The sequence below is a fragment of the Natator depressus genome, chromosome 7 (genome assembly GCF_965152275.1).
Source record: "Natator depressus isolate rNatDep1 chromosome 7, rNatDep2.hap1, whole genome shotgun sequence".
NCBI classification, from domain to species: Eukaryota; Metazoa; Chordata; order Testudines; family Cheloniidae; genus Natator; species Natator depressus.
The window spans coordinates 116,079,674-116,106,105 of NC_134240.1; the positions used below are offsets into that span (position 1 = coordinate 116,079,674).

Here is a 26,432-nt window from a genome sequence, read left to right on the forward strand (position 1 = left end):
GTTCCAGTCCCCTAATCATTTTTGTTGCCCACCACTGGATGCTGTCCAATTTTTCCACATCCTTCTTGTAGTGCGGGGCCCCAAACTGGACACAGTACTCCAGATGAGGCCTCACCAATGTCGAATAGAGGGGAACGATCACGTCCCTCGATCTGCTGGCAATGCCCCTACTTATACATCCCCAAATGCGGTTAACCTTCTTGGCAACAAGGGCACACTGTTGACTCATCTCCAGCTTCTTGTCCACTGTAGAGAAGAGGCAGGTGTTGTAAATTAGAGTCCATCCAGCCGCTCAATCCCTGTTAGGAAAAAAATAACCAGGAGGCCACTGAAGCGGCTGGGGGGGGGGGGGGGCGGGAGTGTTCGCTCCTTCATGCCCTGGGGGACATGTCTGTGGCTCTGCATTGCCTTTTCGGAGGAGTTGCGGGGCGGATCGGAACTTTCAACAAGACGCAGGTCTGGGGAGGTGGCATACGATCAGGGAAAGCCAGGCGTGGGGGCGGGAGCAAAGGCAGAGATCGTGTATGTGTGTGTCGGGGGGGAGGCTATAAAAGTTAAGGCGAGTGCCTAGTGCTGTGTTGGAGAATCCCAGATCATCCACCGCCGCAAACCAGCTCAGCACCCTGGCGGAGCTGCTGGGGCGAAGGCGAGCCGAGAAGAGGCGATTTGTGACTGATTGCACAAGGAGAAGCAGGAGGAAATCACCAGCCGGGGCTCTCTCGCTCTGACTTCAATCCAGCTCCTCCCCCCGGGTGGCTGTGGCTTTGCCTTCCATCCAAAAGCCGGATCAGCAAAGCCAGCCCTGGGGGGGTTGGGTGGGGAGGGGGGATAAGAAAAGAGAGAGAGAGAAGACAGCGAATCCAGCCCTGCCTGCAGCAAATCCAGCCCTGCCTGAAACTTGCATGGAGTTGGTGCCGTGTCCCCTCTGCTCCGGGTAAATCTGCAGCCCCCCTTGGTGTGTGTGTCTCTCTCTCAGCCTCTCGCCCTCCTCGCCAGCATCCGCAGCCATGGGAAAAGTTACGGGCCGGTCCCCAGCGGGCTGGCGCCTTGCTCTGCTGGCCGGGACCTGGCTCTTCCAATTCCTCGGCACCAGCGAGGCGGCAATAACCTGCCGCGCCTGCCTGGCCCCAGGCAAGCCGCCTGGGCCGGGATTCTTGTCCATCCCCTTGCGGCCGGGCCGCGGGGAAGAGGCGAGGAGGTTCCCGGCGGCTGGGGGGAAAGCGACCGGCCCCGCTGCTCCCAGCCAGGAGAAACCGAGCGGCCAGCCCGACCCCCGCGCATCCCTCGCTGGCCCCGGCCGGGCCCGGGCTCCCCTCCGGGGGACTGCGCCCGCCCTGCCGGGCCGGCGAGGCGCAGAGCGGAGCCCGGCTGGGCGTGCGCCCCGCGGCAGCAGGCTGAGAAGGAGCCAGGCGGAGCGGAGGAGAGCCAGGGGGGTCCCGGCGGAGCGGGACCAGCAGGGCAGGGAGGCGGCGGCGGCGGCAGCATCCCCCGAGCAGCCGCAGGGCAAAGCCACCCGCTTCAGGCTGGAGGAGCTGAGATTGACCAGCACCACCTTCGCCCTGGCCGGGGACTCGGCGCACAACCAAGCCATGGTGCACTGGTCGGGCCACAACAGCAGCGTGAGTAACCCCAGCCCCGGGGTGGGCGGCGGGGATGCCCAGACCCCGGGGGCGGTGCAGCGCCGGGTGGCGGGCACGGTGCGGAAAGCTCGTGGCTCGAGCGGTTCTCTGGGATCTGGCCCTTCGCATCGGGCGTCGCTCGGCAGTTTGCAGCCGGGCAAAAGTGCTTCTCGTGCCTTTCTGCTGGGGGAAAAGTTTTCTCCCCCTCCACCAGCCACCTGAGTTGCACTCTCGTTGCTCTTAACAGGGTGAGGCCATAGGGAGGTTTGGAGAGAGGGCAGCGGGAGAGAAGGGCTGTGACTGGAGAGGAGAGGGCAGTGTCTTCCCTGTACGTGGAGCAATCAGTGGGAGTCCTCAAATCCTCAGATCCTCCCCAGCTCGCATGCGATGCATTCTCGGGTGTCCTGAGCAACCGCGACTGAGCGAAGATGCAAGTTACATGGCAGAGTCGGAGTTCCCTTCGGTCCTCCCCTCCCCTTTCCCTACACAGCTCGGGTCTGCAGTCCGTGTGTGCCACCCGCTCCTTAGGGGCGGACAGATGCTGCGGGAAATGAATCAGACCCAAACTTGAAGGGGTGTGTGTGCGCTCAGCAGAGCGAGGGCTCCAGCAGAGGAACAAAGCGGCGGTTGTTTACTTTGTCCCCGTGGTGGTAAAACGAGACAGTCCCTCTATCTCCCGGAACCCAGATCTCTTCCCTGGGAATAGCAGCAACAAAGAGTAGGTGACTCCATTTCCAAGACCAAGGGAGCATTCATGCCACACAGTGCGGAAGTTTTTTTTTTATCAAGTTAGCTTGAGCTCTGCTCCCTCTGAGCCTTGGCTCAGTGGGACCTGGAGCTGGGATCTTATACCCGTGAGAAACAGTCCTTGTTTTGCTTTCTTGCGTGTCAGATCTAGTCCTGCTAAGGCGGAAGTTTGGACATCGCTGGGTGATTAAATGGTCAAAGTTCTGTGTCTGTTCACTTAAAAGGAGCAAAGAGAATGCTCGGAAGAGCACAGAAGAGCACCTTAGGGTGAGATGCAGTCATAGCAGGGACACGCTCTCCTTGTTTATCGAGGAGATCAGGGACTCAGGCTAACAGGTTCCGAGTTGTTTTCAGCTCTTACGCTGCTCTCGAATACAATTTCTGGCTATGCTGCAGGGATATGTGTGTGCTTCCCTTCAGCTTTTGGTATCATTTTAAAATAATGGCCTGATCATTATGAATTCCTTTTGGTATTAAGGTAAATCATCATGAGCCCATTTCGTATTCATGTAGATGTCATAAGCACTTCTCTGTGATTCAGCCTTCATTGACTGGACCAGTATTTTATAGTCTTATCAGGAATTTTTTTAATCAAATCATTGAAGCAGAAATTCTCACCAGCCAGGTTTTCAGGACCTTTCCACCCACCTTAACTGTTAGATCTCTCACAGGTGCTACTAAAATTAATCCTCTAGTTTGATCTCCAGTCTTCTAAAACTGATTGAGTTTGCCACCTTTTTTAAAGGGATTCATTTGTTGAGCAAGGGCTTGTGACTTAAAAAAAGCCATCAAGCATTCTGGGCATGTGGTACATGGAATTAGATATTTAGTTTTACATTAAAAAAATATTTTGGTCCAATACTCCAACATGAAGTGTAAAATAATACAAATCAATTTACTGTATGATAGCTTTGGTTTACAGGAGGTAAGACTAGATGACTACAAGCGTCCCTTCTGGCTTTATAACCGAAGGACGTATTTTGGGATGGGGTGGGGAAGTGCTTTGGCTAATTAGCGATGTTCTTCCCAAACAACTGTCTGTCAGGGTCATGCAGACACCTGGCTTCTGCTGTCCAGGAAGATGCCAAGCCAAGCCATCCAGTGCTATGATCACCTCCAACCTCACATAAGTAGAGCAACGTTGGGCCCCAGCTGTAATTGGTTGGGAAATGATTAGGGCAAACCTGATTGGTGGTGTTAATTCAGTAGGTAGCACCTTTTTTCCCTAGAGCAGCACAGAGCCAATGTCCCACCCTGGTGCTTTTGGGCATTATGTTGTGCGGTGTGCAGTCTTTTGAATGAAAGGTACAATATGATCCTCTCTGTGTGGACAGTGAAGATCCCTTGGCATTTTTTTTTTTTTTTTTTTGCAGAAGTGGCTGTTAACCCTATTGTCCTGGCCAGATTCCAATCTGGGTAATTATCTTTCCTACTGCAGTTTTAGTGGGATGCAATATAAGTCTTCATGTTTTGTCCTGAACAGTTATGTAAGTGCTGCTGTTAAAGAGCCTTCACACTTCACCCAGACATGGCTGCACTTCAGTGCTGGTTGTAGTGTGTGTCTGTGGTACATTGGGAAAGCGCTTTGGGATCCCTTTAGATGAAAGATGCTGTAATAAATGTAACCTTGTTGCCATAGAGTTGTTATAGTACAGGGGTGGCCAACTTCAGCCTGAGACGGAGCCGGAATTTGCCAATGTAGATTGCCAAAGAGCCACAGTAATACGTCAGCAGCTCCCCATCAGCTCCCCCACCCCGCTCCCAGCGCTTCCTGCCCACCGGCAGCCCCGCTGATCAGCGTGTCCCCCTCCCTCCCCACACCTCCCCATCAACTGTTTCATGACGTGCAGGACGCTCTGGGCGGCGGGAAGGGGGAGAAGCAAGGGCACGGCAGGCTCAGGGGCGGGAAGGAGTGGAGCGGGGGCAGGACCTGCGGCAGAGCCAGGGGTTGAGCAGTGAGCACCTCCCGGCACATTGGAAAGTTGGCACCTGTAGTTCCAGCCCCGGAGTCGGTGCCTAGACAAGGAGCCGCATATTAATTTCTGAAGAGCTGTCTGTGGCTCCAGAGCCACAGGTTGGCCACCCCTGCTCTGGTAAATAGCAACTATTACTACTGACCCCAGACTAATTCAGTATTTTGGAGTATGTTTCAGTATTTCAGTAGTTGGTTCTTTTACTTAGGACACTATTACATCAAGGTATAACCCGTACAAAACAAATCCTTTCTCCTGCTTCAAACTGAATAAAGTACCCACATATATAGCTTTGATTTCAAGAACAGATGGGGCTGTTTATTTGAAGGGAATAAAGGCACAAGATCGTAAACCCTTTTGGATAGAGGCTGACTTTTTGTTTTGTGTTTGTCCAGTACCTAGCACAATGGGGTCCTGGTCCATTACTAGGGCTCTTTTTAGGGACTACCACAATACAAATAAATAATAATGACCAAATTCATCCATGGTGTAACTCCATTGAAGTCAGTAGTTTTACATCAGGGGCTAATTTGGCGCATTATTGATCCATATTTGTACTGTTCACTGTGTCCTCTAAGGACATGATCCATTTCTCCAATTGAAATCAATGGGTGTCTTTCCATTGGCCTCAGTTGGAACTGGAGGATTGGGCCCTGGTAAGATGAGGTTTCTCTGAAAATTCTTACTCCAAAAGCTTGCAGTCAAACTCCCATATAGATGGGGATTGTCTTGCCATCAGAGGTGATTTTGAACCAGACACATGGAAATCTAGGATTCCTGGAAATATAGCAAACTTTAATGCTCCTAATGGGAACAAATATTAGTTAAGAGTAAATAGAGACTCATCTTTAGTAACTGCATATAAATGCATATTGATAAAACACAGGAGAATTCATGCTCGGTACAGGCGGAGTGCAGAGAGGTTGGGTTGCTGAAATCCATGCCCCTATCCTGGGTCTGGCACACAGGATCATTTCTTGACAACCATTCCAAAACATGACCCATCCCTATGGAAGCCTTCTGCAATCAGCTAACGAATGGTTGGCACGGAGACTCTTTCCGTAGCATTTAGGGGCTGTGCAAGTGTTTCAGTATGACCATGTCATCAATGTTTCTCCCCCACCACACACACACAGATTCCATATATGGGGTGTAAGTGGGGCTGAAGGCTTTGTGCTGGTCCTCCGCCCCACGGGGGATTTATGCCACCGGTTTGGAACCTGCTACTGGGTGTGACCTCTTGTATTATTTTGCAATTATCTTGCAGTTTTGCAAGTGTCTTCCAGTTTGGTGCATCAAGTCAGTGTAGATTTGGTGTCCCCACAGCTCCCTTGAGCCTCTTCTCAGGCTGCTGTCACACAGCTGTAGAAGATGGGTGTAGTTTGAAGGTGGAGCTACAATAGCCTGCGGGTTATTGTTTTCACAGGATAGGGTGTCACCTTGCAGAGGAGAACCCTGAGGATAGTTTTACTGTGGGGTTCAGGAGCATTAGGTTATGGGTGGTTCCAACCACCTGGTCTTCAGAAGATTGCACAGAGTTGCTGAAGCCTCAAATCTGCCTCTGCCCTAGATTTGCTGTGAGTGAGTCTAGTGAATCTATTGCTTGCTGGAAAGACAGCCAGAGAGCAAAGCACAGGAGGAGCTGAGGAGGTTCATGGGAGGTCCATGGGAAGAAAAGCCTTAATATCATGCTAGAGGATCCTCCTGTGAAGGAATGCAGCACATGTCCCTAGTAATGCAGTAGTAAGTTGCCTGGAACTGGAAAGGGTCTGCTACTGCTTTCTTTCAGCTGGAACAGGTGAAGAGTTGATAATAATACCCAGCACTTAGTGGTAGACCTCAAAGAGGATAAGTTTGGTCCCCGCTTTACAGATGAGAAATTGACTTGTTCGTAGTCAATCAACCAGCACCAGAGATGGGAACGGAACCTATATAGTGTGGGTCCCAGCACAGTACTCCATCCACTGGGCCGTACTGCTTCTCTTCAGATTGCTGGAAAGGCTGAGGTGGATTTTTTTGAGGTCATCATTGAGAACAGTCATTCTGAGACTGCTGGACGTGGACTCTAGGTCAAACACAAAGCAGCCTGTCTGGGCCACTTCTTAATTCTATCCATTGGATAAAATCCATGGGGCAGGTGGAATCTGTGGAGGATGCAGCCTGTGAAGATTGTCATCTCAGTGGTCAGGTGAAGCAATTAGATAGGAGGGGGAAAGCAAGGTCTCTTTTTATGAGCGAGTGTACAGACAAGAGTTTGTTGTGAGACTCCACAGCAGACTTTGCCTGATGTTCAGCTTGGCCTTTCCAATAACAACTGAAAGGCAGAACAATAGTGTGATTTTATTGTATAAGTGACCTGGGTAGAGAACTTCTGCATTAATTATTTATAATTAATTAATTATCCTTGGAATTTAAACATATATGCTAAAGGCAATTTCATACATTCTCAAGTATAATAAGTAGAAACTTGAATTGTTGGGATTCAAATTGCCAATAGCTTGAACTGGAATGAAGCTTTGCCTTTGACTTGGAACACTCTGGGTATTACAATGCAATGTAGTCCATTTTACACACAAATGAATATAAAAGAATGTAATACATCAGGCATATGGTAAAATCACCGTAAATTGCCTATGAGCCTCTCTTCAGAAGAGAAACAGAGAAAATGTTGACAAAGTTTCATTTGTTTTCTGAGCATTTGATTCTTCAGGTGGCGCATTTGTCCATGAAATGTGTCACAATTATGATCATCATCTGTCATTCCATCACAACTAGATGGTTCAACATGGAAGTGCTTGCTCTCGGTGGGTATTCCTCAAAAAACATCCTGTCTTTGGGCACACTGAATGGCTGGCAACTGCCATATTTCTTCTGATGACTTGCTGATAACCCATCACCCTCCTTTCACTCTGGGGTGTTATTCCCAGAATGGAAATTTCACTGAGGTGGTTTCAAGGAACCTGACGATAGCCATGGAACCTGCAGCAAGCTATGGTGTCAAGACAGCAGTTATGTCCAGGTTTATATGGATATCTCTGTCTCTGGAAGTGCCTACCTAACTGATTCAGGTCATGTTGTCTTTTGTATGGTTGTTGGTGTACAGGAAATAGAGCTGAAACTAGAGGTGAATTCATGTAAGCCGGATGGCAGCATTAAAATACACTGCAATGTAATGTTTCAGAGTAACAGCCGTGTTAGTCTGTATTTGCAAAAAGAAAAGGAGTACTTGTGGCACCTTAGACACTAACCAATTTATTTGAGCATAAGCTTTCGTGAGCTACAGCTCACTTCATCGGATGCATACTGTGGAAAATACAGAAGATGGTTTTTATACATACAAACCACGAAAAAATGGGTGATTATCACTACAAAAGGTTTTTTCTCCACCCACCCCACTCTCCTGCTGGTAATAGCTTATGTAAAGTGATCACTCTCCTTACAATTTGTATGATAATCAAGGTGGGCCATTTCCAGCACAAATCCAGGTTTTCTCCCCCCCCGCAAAAAAACCCCACTCTCCTGTTGGTAATAGCTTATCTAAAGTAATCACTCTCCTTACAATGTGTATAATAATCAAGGTGGGCCATTTCCAGCACAAATCCAGGTTTTCTCCCACCCCCCAAAAAACCCCCCACTCTCCTGTTGGTAATAGCTTATCTAAAGTGATCACTCTCCTTACAATGTGTATGATAATCAAGGTGGGCCATTTCCAGCACAAATTCAGGGTTTAACAAGAACATCTGCAATGTAATGTTCATTAACAGACAAAAATAATAATAAGCCAGATCCTGAAGTTATTATTTACTCAGGCAAACTTTTCACTGATGTCAATGGAAATGTCTGTATAAAGATTGAATGAAAACAGAGAGGATTTAGCTCAACAACATTAATGCCACACACAAAATAGATATATATAAATCCCTGTTTCATTTTCTGTTCTTTTGGCTCACACCTGCTACTCTTTATACTTCATAAAATCCTTTATTTGCACTATAGATCTAAATAATATCCTATATATCAAGATCTCAGTGGGAGAAAACATCAACATCTCCACTCAAACCTTGAATTAGGAAATTATTTCTCCAACAAATGCATGAGATTTTCATCTTTCCAAACAAATCAAATAGCTATAAAAATTTTTCTGTCTTTACTGTCATCCATCTATAGCTATATTTCCTTGTGGGATAAAACAAAAGTTTTTAATACACAGCAACTATAATACACACAGAGAATATTTTTCAAGAGTGGCCATGTGATGACAGAAAGTAATGAAGCAAAGAAGACTTACGTGATTGGGAGAAAGGATTGTCTTAGAGAATATCTAGTCTCTGAGGAAGTCTGTGGGAGACCTTGACAAACTGAGGAGCTCCCATCCAGATTGGATAGACATGGCCAGTGGCTTCCAGTTTCTCATACTTTGTTCTACATTCCCAAAGAAAAAAAGTTTTGCCACCCAAACTGCCATTCTTGAGGCTCGACTTGTTCATGACCCACTGGAAGTCATGACGGTCAGGTTGGGTATCCATGCAATAGGGATCTACATTTCTATGTTGTTAAATGAAAATGGGCCTTGATTCCAGTTCCCAGTGGGAGCTTTGGGTGTTAGACTTTAATTATTTGGGATCTTTAATTGTATATATAAATCCTGAAACTGTAAAATTACTGGTTTCAGAGTGGCAGCCGTGTTAGTCTGTATCCGCAAAAAGAACAGGAGTACTTGTGGCACCTTAGAGACTAACCAATTTATTTGAGCATAAGCTTTCGTGAGCTAAAGCACGACATGTGGATGGGCGCCAAAGGGAAACATCCAGGAGGGCTGAGTCCTGGGGGAAGAGCCGAGTTGAAGAAGCATTTCGAGTTCTGCCCCTCCGAGCCTGTGGCTTGGCGCCAAGCCAAGAACACAGCCAAGGGAGGTGGCATCTGAGGATGCGGGGGAGACCCCCATGGCCCATGCATCCGATGAAGTGAGCTGTAGCTCATGAAAGCTAATGCTCAAATAAATTTGTTAGTCTCTAAGGTGCCACAAGTCCTCCTGTTCTTTTTGTAAAATTAGCTTCATCCAATCTGCATAGTTTGCAGTCTCTCTTCTAAAATCAAACCATAGTTGGAATAGGATCATTTAATCCATAATGCTCAGGGTCTGTAACACAACAATTATTGTTTGTTGGTACTACACTTCCTTTCCTCTGAGGAACTCCAAGCACTTCAGAATCAATTAAACCTCCCATCAACCCTTTGAGGTACATCATCCCCTGTAATAAGGAACCGGGGCTTCTCTGTTGATTCCCCCTGTCAGAAGGCATTAGAACCTTGCTGAAGTTCTGCTAATTTTGTGGCAAGTGTGCTTATTATCTCTGCCTGGAATATAAGGGAGATGGGAGTGGTTCTCTAGAGGGAAAGGGAGCTAGATAGAGGAGGGGAATCCCCCAGACAGCCAAGCTCAGGAAAGGCCCTAGGTATGCGAAACAATCCCAAACTGACTGCTTCTCCCTGGCCTCTAAATTCTTCCCACAACTATTACTTTGCTTTGATTCTGGCTGATGAATTTGGATGTTATATAAAGGCTTATGCCTCTCTCCCTGTGGGAACAGAATGTCTGGGTGGGGCTGGAAGCTGCTTCAGGCTACGGGGCTGTGTGTCTTGCTGCTAATTCAGAGGAGGTTTCCTTCCTCCCAGCAGAGTTGCAGAACTCACACGAGATTAGGAGACATCAGAGAACACATGACAAAGCAAGGTGCTTTCCGTAGCATTACATTCTCGAATGCTGAAGCAGCTGGGTACAGTAGAAACTATTGGACTGTCTGGGGTGGCATAAATACCACAGCATCTCTACTACCCAAAATATACTGCTGGTGTTTAAAGAGTGCAGCTGAAGCTCATTCATCAAGGAGATTTGCCAATTTGCCGCCAGAAATCGGCAGTTCACTGCTTATCAACTAGTGTCTGACTGATCACTTTTTGTTGTCCCTTATAACCTAAGCGCACATTTGCAAGTATCTTCATGCTATGCACAGATCGGCCTAATCAAGAGCAAGAAAGAAGGGTGGTGGGGGAGGAGGGGGATGGAAGAAGATAATTCACAATCATTCTTTTGGATGCAGACATCTTCCAGCGAGCTATGGGTCTGATGCAGCAGTATGAGGTGCAGGGCATTCAGCAACATTCGTGAAGCTCTTAGCACCTTACAGGATATAATCCTGATTGCATTTTTATGTCTACGTCATATCTGCATTAAGTTCAATGTCATTTTGGCCAGTGATAACTTATAACCATCAATGCAATCAGTGTTACCTGTAATTTTGAGATGCTTTGGTATGATGGCAATAGGCATTTCAGAAAATCGTTAAGTTTCAAGGATGAGCAAGAAGGAATATCCTTGGATTTTTCCAAATTGTATTTCCTTAAGTGCATTTAAACTAGAGCCGAGTGAATAATTCAAACGAAATAATTTATTCAACAAATTTAGCCTCTTTTTCTGTTGACAAATTGTCCATGATCATCCTGTGGTTTTCTCAGATGTTTTTGTTCATAATTACTCACCAAGTTCCTGATCCAAAACCCATCTGAAATCAATGAAAAGCTTCCCAATGACTTCAGTGGGCTTTGAAAGGCCCCAGCTAATCACCATGAATAATTCTTGCTCTGTAGACTTTTGTCATCAAAACTGTATTTTAATTGGGTGAGTAGATCAGTTTTCAGTTCCCTGATTGGATCAGTGTAATTCTCTAACACTGGATTAAGGGTCCTTGTCTCCACCAATAATCTTGCCAGTAAATTCCTTTGCCAGAAAAGTCTCAGAAAACAAACACAAAAGAGGCATGAACACAGGTAAAACTAATGCTATTTTATGCTCAAGTGAAGATTCATGGGACATTTTTTTAAAAGAAGAATTTACCCAGATCTCATTTAAACATAGGTATTTAATGCTAGAAATTATAATTATTGTCAAGATCATGTGATGTTTGCACAGGGATTTGACCTGGAAATTTGATTTGCTGACTGTGAAGATTTAACTGGGCTTATAGGAAAAAAGATAAAATTTTTAAATAAATCATTTTTGGAAAAAATCAGAGTTGTGCCAGGTGCGCCCCTTAGAGCTGATGTAGCGTTTGAGAACATGGGATGCTGGGGTGTTTTTTATCCATCCTGGAGACACACCCGGCCAAAGAGCATGCAACATTGCTTTTGAATATAATGAGGGCGTATAGGGTGAGCACAGTGGTAAAGAGGTGGTGATGGACTAGGCCTTGTCTCACTCCCATACATGGCAAAGGAGAGCTCTACACTGGCTCAGAAGACACTGAAGGGGGGGTAGGGCCGGGCTGGGCTAAGGTAGGGAAAGTAGGATCTGTGCTTAACTCTGACTCAGCTGCCTAAAAGCCCCGCAGAAGAGGCACTGAGGGCAGCAGCCGCTATTTCAGCCCGCAAGCTAAAAGAGTGGCCAAAGAGATGCTAGGATGCAGCTCTGGGTCCTTGTTGCAGGTAGAGAGAGTTGGCTTTGTTTTGTTTTTGTTTTTTGAATGAAAAATGGCCTTTTTTAACAATTAACGGTTTAGCAAATTTAATTTTTTCCGGATTTTGATGGAAAAATCCAAAACCTGAGGGAAAATGTTTGTTTTATGATTATTTTTGGTTTATAATAACTGAAGTTTTAGGCTTTTTTTTTTTTTTGGTCCCAAAAGCTAAGAATTTCAACTCCTCAACCCAAATTTTTCATTTTGGGTTGGTTTTATTCCCACCCCCCGCCCCCCCCCGGAAAATATCTACCCCACTCCAAATATCCCTGGTCACATGTTTAATCACTTGTTTAGATTGATGGTGTCACTTTAAATAGTGACAGACATTGAATTTAGACCCCTTGAAAAAGCTGGGGAGACTTGTGCTATTTATCATTCAAAACGATCTTTAGAATCTCCAGCGAGCGCTTATCTGTTTCCTTTCTTCCTCCAGAGTTTCACTGAGAGAGCATTGAAATGCCTTAGTCATTTTCTTCATGCTAAAGACAGCAATTTCATCTGATGGACTTGGCAGTTCTCTATTTCTTCCTCCCTGGTGGAATATTACTTTTTCCTTCTCTGTGCCCTTGATACAAAATACTCTGTTTCTGTTCACTGCTCTTCTGATCCCCTCTCTCTGTGCCACCCACAACCACGAAATGTTGACACCGTTCCCTGGATACCACTAGGAAATGGACAGACTGCAATAGAAACAATGAGTTACACAATCTGAATTGTCATCTTAAAGCTGAGATCATCACCATAATGTGACAAGCAGCAACAGCTAAGACAGCAAGTTAGGGCTTGACTCATAAAATAAATAAATAAATAATGCTATATACCTGTAAGTGTAGGTGTAAAAGTTGTCACGTTCCCACTACACCTCTGGGCTGTAGAAGGCACATGTTTCTACTAATGGGTGAGAAAATGTCTCCATACGCAACTAGCTTAGTAATTATCAGACTGAAAAACAATCCAACAATGTACCTTCAATTGTGATCCTGTAGCTCGCATGAGCTGAGCAGGCTGAGCCATGTTAGTAATTAGATAGGGGGAGCTCCAGTTGCTGGATGGTGCTGGTTATTCAGCAGATGGCACTCTTCACTCTGGATTAGTTCTGAGCGATGGCATTGTGCTACCGGAGTTGCTGCCTTTCAGATGAGATGTAGTAGAATGAAACTCGAGCCAATTGTGAGTAGGAAAATTCCCATGGCAATTTTTGCAGGAACAGTGAATGTCAGTCCAAATTTGAATATAGTGGTTCCATTCTGCTTACCTGAAACTCCTCTTGTCATTTTCATTTAGATTATTCATTGTTTGCATTGCACCAAAAAGTGAGGGCCAAATTTATCCCTGATGTCAGTGGAAATACATCAGGTGAGAATTTGAGCCAAGTTGCTTTTCATTTTCTGTCCTAAACTATTCCTTAGCATTGCTGTGTGCTGTTAATGAGCTGCCATGTTACATCCCAGAGGGGGTTGTCTTTCTCTGGCTGGTGAAGTGATTCTTATATATACAGTCTGTACAATCTGTGAGTTGCTTGGGACTCATGTGGGTGAAAAGTATTGTTCAAGTCTAAGATCGAGTTGGCTGTACTGAGATTGGGAAAGAAGGGTCTTCTTTATTTTGTATTTGTACAGCGCCTAGCACAATGGGGTCCTGGTCCAGGACTAGGGCTCCTCGGTGCTATAGTAAAACAAATAAATAACAATTGTGAGTGGAGATGGGTCTGAACCAAAACCTCTGATCCAAATACTGCCAAATTTCGGAGGCAGGATGGTGGACTGGAAATCTGAAGCTGGGACAGATATGGCCTGGCATTATAATGAGCAAGCCCAGTGTTGCAAACTCGCACGATTTTATCACCAGTCTTGTGATATTTAATGTTTTGTCTTTTAAAACCCCACCTCCAGGAATCAGGTGCCTGAATGAGAATCTCAGCTTTCCTTTTAAGAAAAAGAGAGAAGAAAAGAGTTTGAAAACATGATCTGAGCACACCCTTAGACTCTTAAACCAGAAGACAAATAAAATGAACCCCACATTTATTATATTTTAAAAATCATAGTTTTAAGCCAATTTCATTATTTTTGAGGGGCACGACTCTGGTTTTTTAAGCCTGAATTGTGATTTTTTTGTTGATGGCATGAGGTTGGTGATGCTGCAAAAACCAGATGCTTCTGAGGAATGTGTAAGAACCCTACAGCTGGCAGATGTGGGACAATCAGACAGAGGTCTCATGATGATCTCTAATAGAGGTTAGTTCTCTGAAACATGAGGTTTAACAACAAAATTTTTGGAAGGGATACTGATGATGATAACTCTGGATATTCTTGTTATCCATATAATCTGCCAATCCCTTTTTGAATTCTGCTTTCTTAATCTACCCACCCCCACTTTTTGTGTGTGTGTGTTTGCCTGGTTTTGTTTAATAGAAAAAAAACCCAACCAAAGCAGCAAATTGAACAAAATGTTGACAATTACAGTATGTGCCGATGCTTAGCTGGTGTAAATCAGTCTGGCTTCATCAAAATCAGTGGTGTTACCCTGATTTATACCAGCTGAGAATCTGACCTTCCGGAATAGGCAGATGAACATAAGAACGGCCATAGTGGGTTGGACCAAAGGTCCATCTAGCCCTGTATCCTGTTGTCAAAGTTTGACTCAGACTCACAGTTTATCAGACCACTCTGTTTTATTAGCAAAGCTGCTCTGCTAATACATTTAGAAGTGAGCCCCCCGAGTGGGGCTTGTGTCTCTTAATTTATACAGTTTTTTGGAGAACAAGTTACAGAGAAGTTACAGACAAAAGAAGAAAAAGATTTTAGTCACCACCCTTCGAGATCCCTGAGACCACTCACGTATCTTCAATTACCTGCCACCCTTAACAATCTCCTTTAACAGCTTCCAGTTAACTTAACTAATTGCCCTGCACACCTTCCATTCTGATGCCTGCTTCTTAGACGTGCTGGCTCTATCTTAATTGCTTCTCCATTCAAAAGCTAACTGTCCCTAAGTGTGCTCCCTCAGATACTTTGTAACATGTTTTGGCATGCCCTCTCATATACAATGTATCCAGCATGTCCCCTTATACAACGTTATACTTATACAATGTTATACTTCCACACTGTCTTCTGACAGTGGCCAATGCCAAGTGCCCCAGAGGCAATGATCAAGTGATCCATCCCCTGTCACCCATTCCCAGCTTCTGGCAAACAGAGGCTAGGGACACCATCCCTGACCATCTTGGCTAATAGCCATTGATACACTAGCTTGTTTTCACTCAGCCAGAGATGACACAATGTTGACTTTAGAAATCATTTTATTGAGCGAGAAAGAGAAGGTTATCCATGATACAGGGATTACCTGCTTTTTTTGAAAAGTCAAATGGATTATTCAATGTCTATTTTAACAAACACCAGAAAGAGGCAAGAGATCTTGCTTTGGTTTCTCATATAAAGGGAGGCATATGTAACTCTGCAGTGCCCACTGCTCACAACCAACTCTGTAGTAAGGACTAAGCAGTGCTCATCCTGCGAACATATCCAAGATTAACTAAAACTTCCCATTCTGCATCAGGAAAAAACTGAGACCTCTTGAAATTTTTCATGCAAAATGAGAGATCTGAATAAGCCTGGTGATCAGGGCACTCTGCTGGGATACAGAAGATTGAGGTTCAGGTCCCTTCTCCACACACATCAGTAACACTAAAATAATTATTCAGCACATTCTTCTGAACAACCCTACAGTAGCACAGAAATATTCACAAGCCCCCATGAGAAACCCTGCAATGGCAAACCAGAGTGTGTTGCTCAGTGGCCACGAACATCTCTACAACAATAAGGCATGTGCTGCCTACTACCCATGAACAACCCTAATACAACAAACCCCCACTGCTGACAAGCCATTGGTATTCATGAGCAATCTTGCAATAACAAGCCCAGTGCCGAGGAGCAAGCCAGTGTGTGCTCATTGTAGGCCAGGCTTGACATGAGTAATTGAATGTGGGTGAAGCCTCATTTCTTGGGAGATAGGATTAGGGAGGCAAATGGATGAGCAGGCTGGGAACAGAACATCTGTGCTAGCTAAGATAAGGGGGAACACCCAAGAGCCATTTACAATGGAGAAGATAACAGCGAATAAAGATAAGCCTGGAAGGTAAGACGAGCTAAAGAGTAAGTCATGCATGGACAGTGCATGCTCTACAAGGATTGGTTCCTGCAAAGTAACCAAGCCAATCCCAAAACGCGTGATGCAATGTAAAGTATATAAAAGAAGAGGTTTGCTGTGAAACTTTGGATGGCTGGTACACCTTATACCTAACCTTTATGTTTGAGTCTAATCAGCTCAGCATGGCTTTGCTGTATATCAAATAAAGGAACCTGAGGGATGAGACTAGAGTGAAAGTGAATTCTTGGGGAGTGCAGAGGAAGTAGTCTTGGGGGAACCCCAACATTCATGAGCAGCCCTACAATAACAAACTAGTATGTGAGCAAAGGAGGAAAAAATCTGCTAAGAAATATATTTCAGGTTGGAACTTTCAAGGAATTTGCTATAAAGCAGTGAGGAGGGGAAATCCTGTGTCCTTTTCACTTTGCTGCTGTTTTCCCAAAGATGTAGGCCTGTGTTCTGTGTTGCATTCAAACTTCTCTGGCTAGTGATGGTTTCAGAGTATCTTCTTCACCCACTGCTGCTAAATGAGAGTTTAGAGGACAGTTCCATTACCAGGAGGCCATTAAGCTGGGAGGTCCCCAAAGCACTTGTCACAAAGTTAGCATTGTCTGTATTCATGATTAAGCCAAGCCAAGCCTCTTAACAGCTCATTTCATGCAGGACCTATAATATCAGGTAGGCTCCAAGGGACTTTAATGCTGTCACTTGCAAGAAATTGTTAGTTTGGTTTATCATCTTATTTTTCCTGTGAATGGCAGTAAATGCACAGGACAGCCAGATGGACTCTCCCGATCAGTAAACAGCAAATCATTGTAGGTCCTTTCTGCAGTGTGGGATTCCTCTCCCATGCACAAAGCATTCTGCACCCTCTGTGTGGAGGTTTAGGGGGTACAAAACAATGGGACTTGGGCTACTCAATTCAAGGTGCTTTTGAAAATCTCCTCCCTGGGGAGAATGAATGATATGTGACTGCTTCCCCTCACGGCCCCGTCATGTGCTCAGATCTCCTCTGTGTATTGGTCTCTCTCAGCCCCCTTCCTGTCATTCAGGGATTGCAGAGGGCCCCTGACATGGCAGGTCCACTGTGTCCATCCATCACGAAGATTTGCTGCGGGGTCTATATGATGCACAGGTAAATTTCACCCATCATTTGAAACAGAGAGTTAACAAGAGACATTTTCCTCAGGGCTCTTTGACCTTTTCAGCAATGCCAACTGTAGTCAGGACTTCTAGGAAATGTGATAGCCCAGTACATGGATGTGGTTGGCCTCTCCTAAGGTGTTTTTAAAACGCTGCCAAGACCCATGCCTGATGTAGCAGCCATGATTTTTTTGTCACTACAGTTAAGGTTCTGATGCCATGCCCATCACCATGGTATCTCAGTGATGAGTTTTCAGAGGAAAATAACTTTGAAAAGTTCTGATCAATCAGACCTAACTATATATATATAGCTTAAAATTAACCAGTGCGCTAATCAGAAAGAGAAAAGTATTGCACTTCCTTAGTGGTACAATTATTCCCATATTTTCATTATGCTCAGTAAAATCTCAAAATAAAGAAGTTTAGCATTAATCTTGGGCCTGATTCTCCACTCCTTTTACTGGTGTAAATCAGGAGCAATTCTTATGAAGGCAATGAAGTTACACGGTAAATCCATCTCTTTATTTCCTTTTGACTCTTAGCTATTGAAAGACCAGGCATAAAAGGAATAATTTCTGAAATAGATGAGATTCTGACAATGGTAGATCTCAATAAGAAATGCCCCTTTATGAGAAAATTGGCAAGAGACATAAATTGAGAAATCGCCATAAACGAGCAGCAAACAACATGGCCTAAAGGACTTGCCAGCTCAATATAAAATGTTACAAAGGACATTTATTTTAAGCTCTTGTGTAACTGGTACTTGACTCCAGGAAGGCTAAAGAAATGATTAAGCAGATGGTGAGCTGTGTTGGAGGGAATTTGGAAAGAGGACAAAATCTCCATCTTTGGTGGTCATGTTCAAATATATAGATCTGTTTGTTTGTGAGGAGGGTGTATAAATCCCCTTCAACTCTGGCAATGAAGCATCAGAGTAGCTACCTCCCCAGCAGCAGCTAATTGGTTGACCAACAGGAGATGGGACAAGAAACAGAAGGGGGTGGCTGCCAGAGAGGCTGAGAACTAAGCAGAGTGGTTTGCAAATGGCTGGAAGCTGGAAGCTGCTCAAGGAGAAGAACGTGAGATCATTTGAGGATTAAGGTGAGACTCCTGGGAAGACCCTCCCACTCTAAGTGCAGTTCCCTTCTCTTACTCTCCAAGAGCTAGAGAAAGGCTGGACGTGCTGGAGTGCTGCGGCTACCACGCCTACGAGGGATGTGACGGGGAGTTGAAGACCGTGGGAGCTGAGCTGAAAAGCCAAGAGAGCAAGGGCCAGCGTATAGTTTCAAGGGGCCCAAGCATAGGCTTGGAATAGGCTTCTAAGGGAGGTTGTGGAATCCCTGTCATTGGATGGTTTTAAGAACAGGTTAGACAAACATGCCAAGGATAGTCTCTTGGTCCAGCCTCAGCATAGGGGGATGGACTAGATGACCTCCTGAGGTCTCCTCCAGCCCTATATTTCTAGGATACTATGACAGGTGAGCCCCCTCTCACTGACATTAGTGAAACTTGCTAATGAGATGTGAATTAGACAATGACCCATTCGTAATTTTGTTAGACTTACCTATAAGTGACTCAGCTGATCAAAAATATGGTCCACATATAGTTAGCCGATTTGGATTTTATTTGCTTACTGCTGGAAGATGAAAACATTTCCTAATAGAAAAAACATGGTGCAATAAGGTGTAGGAAACGGCATTAATGGAAAAATTAATCCCTCACATAAGGACACAATGAGATTGACAAATATGTTTTCAGATATTTGCCTCTCATGTACAGACAAAGAAAATGCACTGTCATTAAAGCCAAACCTTTCCTAGGAAGCATGTTTGAATATTCAAACGTAGGCATTTTAGCTGGTTGAAAAAAATTTTTGGAAGAGTTTTTACCATTTGAAAATGCAGGTTAACTGGAATTGAAAGATTTTGCAGGACTGTGTCAGTATTTGAAGGAGAAAAGTTGAAAAATCATTTTGTTGTCCTCATTTTGTTTTGATAATGTCAACATGTTTTATTTTCACTCTATTATTTCAACTGATTTTGTTTTGACTTTTATATTACATGAAAATATGGATGAAATATTATGTTTAGCATCATTTAATTATATTGCTAGGTTCAAATGTCAAAACAAAATGAAATTAAACATTTCAATAGTTCAGAATCAAAATTTTTCAGAATATTTATTTTGTGAGAAACTGACTTTTCCGCTTTTTGTTTTCAAAATGTTGAGGTACTTTTCCAGGGAACCAAAAGTCTGGTTTCTGACCAGCTCTAACAAGTGTGCAAATGGGTTTATTTGAAAATCCCAGAATCCTTTAGGCAATTTTTAAGGTGGCTGCTTTACAAAGAAGCACTTCTTCACTGGTTCCTTAGCAATTCTGATAATGAGCTAAAAACAACTTTATTTTTATTTATTTCTTTTCTAAAACTATCTGAGCTTTAGTCAAGCGCTACATGGAAAGTTAGAATTGTTGAAATTCAGCCATTTAATAGCTAGAGAGAGCACAGAGGAATGCTAGATTGCAAGGCTAACTTTCAAAAGGGAGGTGTTATTCACTGCTTCTAACCCTGAACTACTGAGCAGATTGCATATTCTGGAAAGTTGAATGTAAATCTTTTCCTTAAGAATAAGTATTGTAAGTTGTTAGATGTGCAGTATTTTCCATACATAATAAATGGATTTAATCCCCTTATAACTGCAAATCCGCAAACAACCTTAACAATGTTATTCACTCCTCCAAAGTAGTCATCTTTAGTATTTTGAAGCACTGAAAAGTATACCAGGCATTTCTCAGAAGTCAAAGAAACACTCACTTAGAGCACAGTCTTTCCATCCCGTGAAAAAAATTGAGATTTTTGAAAATTTTTCCAACAGAACATGGAAAAAATGGATTCAGGTCAACGGAAACACTTTGTTTCTAGCCTGACTATTTTTAAAATTTAAAAAAGTATACTAAAATGAGCTTCGCCTCCTAAATGAAAAATTGTTTTGAACCAGAAAGCCATCATTTTTTTTGCTTACAAAATATCAAAATTCAAAGTTTTGACAACTTTGAAATTTTTTCAAAAGTTTTCAAGCTGAGAAATTCATCAGAAGTGACCCCTTCCTGTGGAAAGATTCAGTTTTGGCAACTTTGGCATTTTTCAAGAAAAAAGTTCCGTCAAACATTTCCTGCCCAGCTCCCCACACAATCCCTGTCTCAAACAGTTGGCAGACTATGTTTAGACAGGAGGTAACGAGTAGTGGTAATTCCGTCCACTGCAGGAACTCCTGGGAGAAATTCTATGGCCAGTGTTCTCATAGAAATGTAGGGCTGGAAAGGACCATGAGAAGGAGGTCAGACTAGATGGTGACACAGGGACTCCCTTTCGGCATACTCAGGAATCTGCTACAGGCAGTAAGGAGTGGATGGGTGAGGCTTATAGTACTATGATCCTGTGGTTACTCAGTTTAGCCAGGTAAACACCTTGGTGGTTTAGATAATGTGTTTTTTAAATTGAAAATAAGGACAATGAAGAGATGGGATGCAGAACACTACTTATTCCCTTGTTGTAGGAATCACAGAAGTATATAGAGCCCACGACCCTCTGAGCCAGGGTGGACATACCCTGGCTTGTGCGCCTCACTCTGCCATGCTAAAAATAGCTGTGTAGACATTTCATCTTGGGATGGAGCTTGGGCTCTGAAGCCCACCCGCTTCCTCGGCTTCAGAGCAGCCTGAGCTGCAACATCTACATAGCTGTGTGTGGCGTGGTGGCGCAAGCCCGAGTCTGTCGACCCAGGCTCAGAGCCTGACTGCCGTGGGCTGCCACTTGTTGTGCAGATGTGACCTTAAGGGGGTTGGGGCTTAGCCTCATCTGTGCCAGGCTTAACTGCCTCCCCGGGTGAAGGGAATGAATGTAGAGCATGGCAAGGGCAGCAGGAGACTAAGAATGACTCGCTAACAGGACAGACCCCCACACAGCCGATCTGTAGTGAGAAAAGAGAACACCTGTGAGGAAGACAACCTACCATACCCAGACCTGACCACTGGGCAACACTGCCGGTAAGGGCTCCCCTTCACAATGTGCTGTTAAAGCGTGGGAGAGCAGCCAGGAAGGGGCCTATGCTGGGTGCATAGGGAGAGATCTTGGGAAGGAAAGTTTGAGTGACAGAGCAGACAACCCAACTGTGGCAGGGCAGGAGGTCCATAGCAGAGACTGGGTGTGGGTTCCCCCATGAGGGAGTATAGCTTCTTACTGTCAACAAGGGGACGAAGGGACTGATAGGAGAGCTGGAAGTTGGAGCAATAGAAAAACTTAAAACGGCTTGAGAACAGCACAGGCCTGTGGAGGAAGAGCTGTGCCGGGCAAGAATCTGAGGGAAGGGAAGAAATTGATATTTATGTCTTCCACTGGACTTTGATTAACTCTGGAAGGGGTGGACGTTTGTAACTGAAAAGCATTGGAAGCTTGTGGTTGACCATCTGAAGGGGGAAACTGAGGCCGTACTCTGAGGCAAAGCTTTGGCAACACATGGGCCCAAACCGAGACAAGGTAAGTCCCTGCTACTGAGGGTTTCCAATGAGGAGAAGCTAGTGGCTTGGCAAACCAGAGTTGGGAAAGAGCCCTGCATGTAGGGCAGCACCGTGAAAGAAAGTGCAATCATGCTTATGGGGGACATAGGTGAATGGGGTATCGAAGCTGGTGTTACTGGTGAAACCGGGGAAGCAATGGGGACAGTATGATCAGGGAAGAGTATGGGGAGGCATATTACAGTATGTGTGACCTTGAAAGTGAGGGTGAAAAGTTTAAATCTGTTGTGATGGAGAGGAGGGAGGCAGTGGAGAGGTCCATGGTGGTTTTAGAAGCCACATCTGGAATGGACTGTAGAGGGGCAATGTGGGGATAGGAAAGACCAGAGCATAAAGCTGTTGCATGTATCGAAATGGAAGGTGACAAGAGTTTTAGTTCTTAGATGGAGAAGAAAGCCTTGATCTTGTAAATGCTCAGAGGAAAAAAACTGGATATGAGGAGAGAACAAGAGGTAACAGTCAAAACCGACTTCTGTAGTTTTGAGCCTGCGGAACAGGGAAGATACTGCTGTTAGCAGAAACAAAGAAGAGGGGAAAAATTGGGTGGAAAACTAAGGAGCTCTGGTTTAGCCATGTTAATCTTGGGTTATTGGTGAGCCATCCCAGAAGAGATGTCCGAGAGTGGCAGAGTTGCAGGATTGGAAGAGGGAGATGATACCATGTGGGCTGATAAGTGTCTCAGGGGTAGGGCATAAAGGGAAGAGTGGATCTGAATTGGATTCTTCATGCTACAATTTCCTCCAAATACACCCCGCTATTTGTACTTGATCTCAAAATGGAAAAGAATCAAAGACATCTTGTCACCTAGCCAGCACAATGGAGCTTCTGAAGCCAACCAGCCAGAGCATCTGATGTGTCCATCTGATTCATCTGGTTTAACTGCATTTCTGTGCTTAGACTCATAGCTTTAATCTGTAAACAAGCACCTCATCAGGGAACTAGGTAATTAAGCAAATTATATTGGAGAAACTTTGCCAGAGGAGATGTATTTTGTTTACCTTCTTGAATTTGGCAGGGAATGGCTTTCTGTTATAGAAGAGCTCCAGCACTCTACCCCAGACACTATATTGTCTGGGACTGAAGAGAACACAAAGCGATTTTGTTCCTTTGCTCTGATGAGTAAAGCAGTAAGAAAAGAGACATGTCGGCAGATATCAGCCCAATGGCTCAGGGGCATCAGAGATTACATGGAGTGATACTGAGTAACTTCATCGCTCTTGGAGTCCTTGTGGATCTTATCGGAGACCATTTTTCTGAGAGCACAGCCCGATGATGCCTCTCTTACGTGACTTGTCCCATAGTCGGCGATACATTCTCAGGAAAACATTCTGACGCTATCAGATTAATTGTCTTGAGCCATCCAGAAGCCCAGCTACTCCATTCCAAGGAAGGCCCGCGGCAAACCTTATCCCTTGTGTTTCATAAGCCACAAACACCATTTTCCTGGCCAAGATTCGTGGAAGAAAATCCACCATTTTCATACTGCTTATCCCCTGCAAGAGAATTGGGTAGTCAGGTGGGATAACAAAATCACTGGTTACTTCCATGTTGTGGATTTTCATCTAGAGATTTTAAGGCCAGATGGGACCTCCTGTGGTGTGTGTCCCACAATAAGAAATTGATATCCTGTTGGCCATTGACTTTAGTGGAGCTACACCAGGGATGAATTTGGCTCATCATGCTTGTTAGTCTAATCTGGTTCTCGGCCTATTTGCAAGAGGTTGAAGTGTGAGTATATTGCAGCGATGGAGGAGGCAATCTCACTCCAATTATTAGTAGACAGGTGATCTCATCACAATCATCTGACCTGTCACCTCTTACCCCAATGTCATTCGGATGGAAGTCAATGCATTGGGTATTGCCAACCCCAGCGCTTAAAAACCATGAGTCAGGTCTCCCCAAAATCAGCTAGTTGCCTACAAACATTCATGGTTATAAAAAGTAATCCACTTTGGGTTCTCTTTTATTTGCCTCCTGCCATCTAAGGTTCTGGGATTCAAATTTTCAGGTTTGTCTCCACAACTATGAGGCTAGAAACTTTTTAAAGGAAAGATGAGATTCTGGACCATATTTTTAGGTCCGATTAGATTATTGCCGTGGTCCGTTGTGGCCTTGTAATCTATGAATGAATCTTGTAACCATCTGACTCCAGGCATTATGAAAACCACCATTATGAAAACCACCAAGACTTTTGGTAAAATCATGGGAGTTGGCAATGCCGCTAAAGATACCATCAGTAGCTTTCCGTGCCTCGGTTCTCTATTGATTGTTGCTACTGACAGAAGACTCTTGGACAGATTTAGTATTTTTATTTTGCCAGAACTGCATACATGATAATAGCTCTCTAGATACAGTAACTAGATACAAGTAGATGAATGGAGTCATAATAAGTGCCTGGCATCTTTCATTTAAAGAGAATCTCTGTCAGGTTAGAAACAAAAGTAACTACAGTTTAGGAACTGTGTGGGGAGTCTGAAATAAATCCAGCAGATAGGGTGGGACTGGGGGCCAGCTGCTGATGGCTTCAGAGAATGAGAAACAAAACGATGGGTCTCAGTGGAATAACAAAATATAGTCGAATTCAATACAAATCGTTCCATTGTTATCAAAAGGTTCCATTCCAGCTCTAATGATGATTCAATTGCATTGTTCATTAGGGAGAAGTGGCTGGAGATTGTGTAACTTTTTTAATTAGCAAAATATTTCATCCTGACCATGATTTACCTGTGTTTGCACCTTAGCAACTTGTGGAGAATTAGATTTTACTTTTAAAGTGTGACCAAAAGGCAACATTGTAACGGCAACAGATGCGGGGAAAAGTTCTCTAAATTTCAAGATGCAAAAAGAGGCTATGCAGGATTGTGGAGATTGTGGAGAAGGGACTACAGGGATCCATGCAATCATTAAGGGCCACATCCTCTGTTGGCGTAAACTGGTGTCGCTCCATTGACTTATACAAGCTGAAGATATGGCCCAAGGTTTTTAGGGCACTGATATGCATCCGGTCCTGCTAGCATAAATCTGTGTGCCCGAATGGACTTTCCTCATTTCCATCCAGTTGGGGCTGCTCCTCGTGCCGGGTGGTTAGTGGTTCCAACCCCAGGACTGGGGCCTAAATTAGTAACTGTGACAGCTTTAGAAGGAGAGGAAATTTAACCAGCCAACTCTAACTGTGTCTAAGATTTTGTTCCTTAAATTGCGAACTCTTTGGAGCAGGACCTGTGCCCTCTCGGGCATGGGGTGTGTGCAGACAGTGCCTAGCCCATGGTGGGATGCCACCAGAATACAAATAAATAATGCCAATGTTCCTATCTGTCCGGGATAGGGGGTGTTACTGCCATGCCAAGTGAGAGATGGAGCTACAGGGGGCCGCATGGCATGGCATGGCGTGCCTATCTCCCTGGATTGCCTTACTCTGGCCCTCCCCACCCCACCCCCCTGCTCCTTTGCCACCTTTTTTCCTTTGCTGGGGCAAAATCCCTCTTGTTGGGTGCCAGGAGAGCAAATCCTACCTCCCTTCACCAGCCTGGGCTGCTGCCTCCCGGGGGAGGGCAAGCAGCATGGCAGCACGTGCTGCTGGCAGAGGCTGTCTGGGGGCTGCACCGATTCAGTGCACCTCCTGGCCGGTCACACCCACGCTTTGTCTCCAGCCACTGCCACTGAGGGTGTTGCAGATCCCCCTGGAAGAGGAAAGGTTCCACTTCCAGGAGCCCCCTGCCAGGATCCTACTGCTAGCAGGAGGGAATTTGGCCCTGAGGAAGGGCCATGGAGTTGCTAATAGCTAGTTTGGCTAAAGGGGTGGTGGGCCATGGCGGGAGCCATCTCTAAGTGTCTAAAAGGTATAATCACCAAGTTATTTCTAGCTCCGTGGGGGTGGCAGAGACAGAGCCCCCCTGCATGCTCCATACGAGGGCCAGAGCCATTCTCCATTCCTGAGCTCAGGAGGAGCAAAGAGCACGTCCTCCATTCACTTCCAGGGCTGCAAACCGTCCCACTGGGAGAGAGGAGGAAGGTGACCATATCCCCTCCCGCACATGTCACACCAGCCTGTGGCAGTGGCTGCCTTGCTCGGAAATGAGGCCTGCTCCAGGGAGTCCTGCAAGCGGGGGCTTGGCCTCCCGCAGGTGCAAGCTGCGCTGCAGGGCCCCCGGAGGCTTTGTGTCTGTGCACAAATGCCCCACCCAGAAGAATTATTTAGGGCAGCACAAGGGGCTGAATGGATAATGGGGTGGAATTAAGGGTACTGGGGGTGGCGGAGGGATTTCAGAGGAGTGGGACGGATTAGGCTGGGGAGCAATCTCAAAGGGAAGAGCTGAAAGCCCCGTTGCTTGGCATGCTGGAAATCAGACTGGGCAAAATGCTAGCGACTAAGAAGTGCCCTGTAGGGAGTACACCTGCCTCGGTAGGAATCTGAACAAGAAATCAGAGGAGCTTTCCCATTTCTCGCTTATTAGACTGTGAAAATTGAAATTCCCTGCAAAGCTGTTATTTAAAACCACCAAAGCCGTGTGAGGCTCCATTGAAACACCAGCAGAGGAGCGGCGGGGGGGGGGGGGGGAAGGATTCATTTTCTTTCTCTGATAAAGGCAGATTAATTTTAACACTGGCTAACGTTGCTTCCATTTTCTCTTGGTAAATGAACCATAAGACATTCCGCCAAAAGCGAGCCTCCCGTAATGGCTACTGTTAATATTTTAGAGCCATTTTCACTTTG

At 45.1% G+C, this 26,432-nt stretch overlaps 1 protein-coding gene across 2 annotated transcripts in view; it reads left to right on the forward strand.

Moving 5' to 3' along the window:
• Positions 1 to 1,452: 1,452 nt before the first annotated feature.
• The window catches only part of LOC141991179 (VPS10 domain-containing receptor SorCS1), a 400,215-nt gene continuing 375,235 nt past the window's right edge, over positions 1,453 to 26,432 (forward strand). For both annotated transcript variants that reach the window (XM_074959393.1, XM_074959392.1), the window contains exon 1: positions 1,453 to 1,619. In XM_074959393.1, coding sequence (XP_074815494.1) covers positions 1,590 to 1,619 — 30 coding nt within the window. In that variant the 5' untranslated portion in view covers positions 1,453 to 1,589. The remainder of the gene's footprint in view (positions 1,620 to 26,432) is intronic.